This window comes from Nicotiana sylvestris, chromosome 2, assembly GCF_000393655.2.
Source record: "Nicotiana sylvestris chromosome 2, ASM39365v2, whole genome shotgun sequence".
Taxonomy (NCBI): domain Eukaryota; kingdom Viridiplantae; phylum Streptophyta; class Magnoliopsida; order Solanales; family Solanaceae; genus Nicotiana; species Nicotiana sylvestris.
The window spans coordinates 64,916,987-64,920,292 of NC_091058.1; the positions used below are offsets into that span (position 1 = coordinate 64,916,987).

The 3,306-nt window shown below is 43.1% G+C and overlaps 1 protein-coding gene across 1 annotated transcript; it reads right to left on the bottom strand.

The window, feature by feature from the left end:
• Positions 1 to 2,672: 2,672 nt before the first annotated feature.
• On the bottom strand, positions 2,673 to 3,306 carry LOC138885004 (uncharacterized mitochondrial protein AtMg00810-like). Its single transcript, XM_070165887.1, has 2 exons — positions 2,994 to 3,306; positions 2,673 to 2,848 (listed from the first exon to the last, which is right to left on the bottom strand). The coding sequence occupies exons 1-2, from the start codon at positions 3,304 to 3,306 to the stop codon at positions 2,673 to 2,675; spliced, it is 489 nt and encodes a 162-aa protein (XP_070021988.1).

Here is a 3,306-nt window from a genome sequence, read left to right on the forward strand (position 1 = left end):
TCGGGCGTTTCTTGACTTTTGCTCGTTGAGCAGTTCAGCCTTTAGGTTCTCGACTTGCGCCCTAAGATCAGCATTTTCTTGGGTCAAACGGATCACCTCATCATTTGACATAGGAACCGCTCGGGCTTGCTGACCTTCCAAGATAGCATTCCTGGCCTTCAATCGACGTATTTCCTCAACTGCACTGTTCTAGGCATTGATGAGCTGAGACACAGTTGAAGTACTTCCTACACCCCCATACTTCTCAATACACTCACACTCTTCCAAGGTTGTCTGAGAGAATGACTGCTTACGGGTCCCCACTTTAACTGTTCTCAGTGGAACCTCAAAGAATTTGAACACCTGAGTAAGTAAGAATCCATAGGGAAGCCCGTGATTACAATCCTTGAAATTGGCCACCTTCTGCATGTGTTCAATCATTATGGAAGGCAGATTCACAGGGTTGAAACCGTCTAGTTTCTCCATTAGGTATAGATCAGATTTTGAAGTTACAGACCTCCTTTCTGCTCGAGGTAACAGGACTTTGTTAACCAGCTCAAATAGCAGCTGGTAGACAGGAAGTAGTGCTTTCTTATGGATCTGGTCCCCCTTATGATTAGAATTATCTTTCACCACTGCATTTCTAAAGTTTTACTGACAGACATCTTGTACACTCGACACCCCAACTGTAGGAACTTACAAAATTTCACCAAGCAATTTCACGTCAAAGACAATGTCCACCCCATTGACCAATGCACAAACATGGTCAGTATCGACTGGAAAAAGACTGGCGAAGAAATTTTGTACCTCCTCCTCACACACTTTAGGGGTATCAATGTAGAATAGATGCATCCATTGTTGAAATTCTACCATTTCCAGAATTTGGCGCATTCTGGCCATCTCCGAGATTGTTGGGTCAAACGTACAACCTAGCAGAACTTTTTGATGCCTTAGGCGCTCAGAGCCAAGGCAGACCTCACTTCTTGCTTTCTTTCCAGAACTAGGTTCTTCAACTGTTTCAGACTTGCATTTCTTATGCTTTTCTCCACTGACTTTGCCTTTCCCCTTGGACTTGACAAGAATATCCTCATCACTCACTACCTCCTTCAACTTGGACTTAGAAGTAGACCCTTTCTCCATAGAAACAGACTCTGCCTTTTTCGAGGACCGCCTTAGAAGGGAACCTGGTTCCTCAGGAATTCCTTCTTCCACCTCCACTACAGGAATAGCTTCATCACTTACAGGTACACCATCCTTCACCAACTTTCTTCTTTTCTTCTTACTACTTTTCTTGCTCTTTTGGAGTGCAGAGTCGTAGGCCACTTTGACTTGAAGCCTGGTAGTAGGCCGCTAAATTTCAGACTCAGGGGTGGAGACAACCCTTTGCTTACTTATGAATGCATCAAGGGCCACGTTGTCCAGGTCTTCTTCATCACTAGATCGCATTTCTGGTGCTTGAATTCCCAGGGGCACAGCATCTAATGCAGGAACAGCACTGTCCTAGGGATGAGAGTCCAGACCTGGGTCCTCCGGAGAGGGATCAGGTTCCTTATGTGATGCCTTAGTAGTGTATACTACTGTATCCCCTTCAACAGCCATAATGGCCCTTCTTCCCACATTCTTTGTGACTCATGTTACTGGGAAATAACTTCATGCAATACTCCATCAGCGGATACCATAGATACAGTCTTTTCTTCTTTAACCGGTGCTTCCACAACCATAGAGTCGACGACAATGATGGCGGAGCCTTTTGTGAACTCAGTATTTTGACCTTGTTCTCCACTTAGGGTTTGACTGGTGTGGGCAATAGACGACGGAGAGAACAAAATAGTAATTTCAAGGGTTTCTAAGTTGGGAAGAGGTTGGGAAACTACGGAAGGTGTGACTATAGCAGTAGGAGTGATAGAGGGTGACAAAGACTCAGTGAAGGCGAGAGGTTCCATAGATGGGTCAGAGGTGATTACAGTTAAGGCAGAGAGATCGGAAGTTTTCTCAGCCATTGGAAGAGGTGGTGTGATGATCCTTTCCTTTTGGGTGAATCTAGAATAGGGCTTATGGTTAAGAATGACAGAAGAGAGGGGTTTTTAACGAAAAGGATAATTATGAAGGGAGATTGAAGGGACGTGACAGCCGGATCTGAAAAGTTGATGACATGGCAGTTGTATTTTGTACCTTTTAAGATGTGTATTAAAGGATGCACAGAACTACTAACCTTTAGTACAAGAACCTGGTTCTTGAAAAACATTTTCTTCAAGCCTTTTTTGAAAAGAATTAATCCTCTTTTATCAGTCATGTACTGCATCTTCTATGCTTATCGCGCGTGTCTACCTACAACGGTATTGAAGTGAGTTAGACAGGGCCAAAAAACACTTTGAACTAATTATTTCTCAAGAATACGAGCCAGCTAAAGAGGAATCGGGTTCTTAATTTGGCTTCAACAGTCCCAGCTTTACTCTGTTTCTTTCAAACTATTTCCTACTCAATGCCTTGGTGAAAATGTCTGCAATTTGATCTTCTATGTTGCAAAACTTCATACATATCAACCCTTTCTCCACATTATCTCGCAGAAAATGATGCCTCACCTCAATATTTTTGGTCCTTTTATGTTGAACTAGATTCTTTGCCATATTGAGTGCACTGGTGTTGTCACACATGAGAGGTACACTCTCAGTGAGAACTCCAAAATCCTCCAGCTACTGCTTGATCCACAGAAGCTGAGCACAACAGGATGCTGCAGCTACATATTCAGCTTCAGCTGTTGAAAGAGCCACTGAATTTTGTTTCCTTGTCCCCCAAGAGATAAGACATGTTCCTAAGAAGTGAGCCATCCCAGAAGTGCTTTTTCTATCCACAAGACAACTTGCATAGTCTGCATCAACATACCCAATCAGATTAAAACTGTCACCTGATGGATAATATAGCACCAGGTCCTGCGTGCCTTTGAGATATCTTAGTATTCTTTTGGCAGCCTTCAAGTGAGATTCCTTGGGATTTGATTGAAACCTCGTACACACCCACGCTGAAGACAATATCAGGTCGACTAGCAGTAAGATAGAGGAGAGACCCAATGATGCCTCCATACATTGTTTGATTCACAGGAGATCCAGTTTCATCCATGTCTAGTCGAGTGGCAGTTACAACGGGAGTGTCTATCACTTTTGATGCTTCCATGTCAAACATCTTTAAGAGTTCCCTAATGTATTTTTGCTGACAAATGGAAGTACCCTTTGTGGACTGTTTTACTTGAAGACCCAGGAAGAAGTTTAATTCCCCCATCATGCTCATTTCAAATTTGCTTCCCATAAGTTTTGTGAATTCTTCACACAT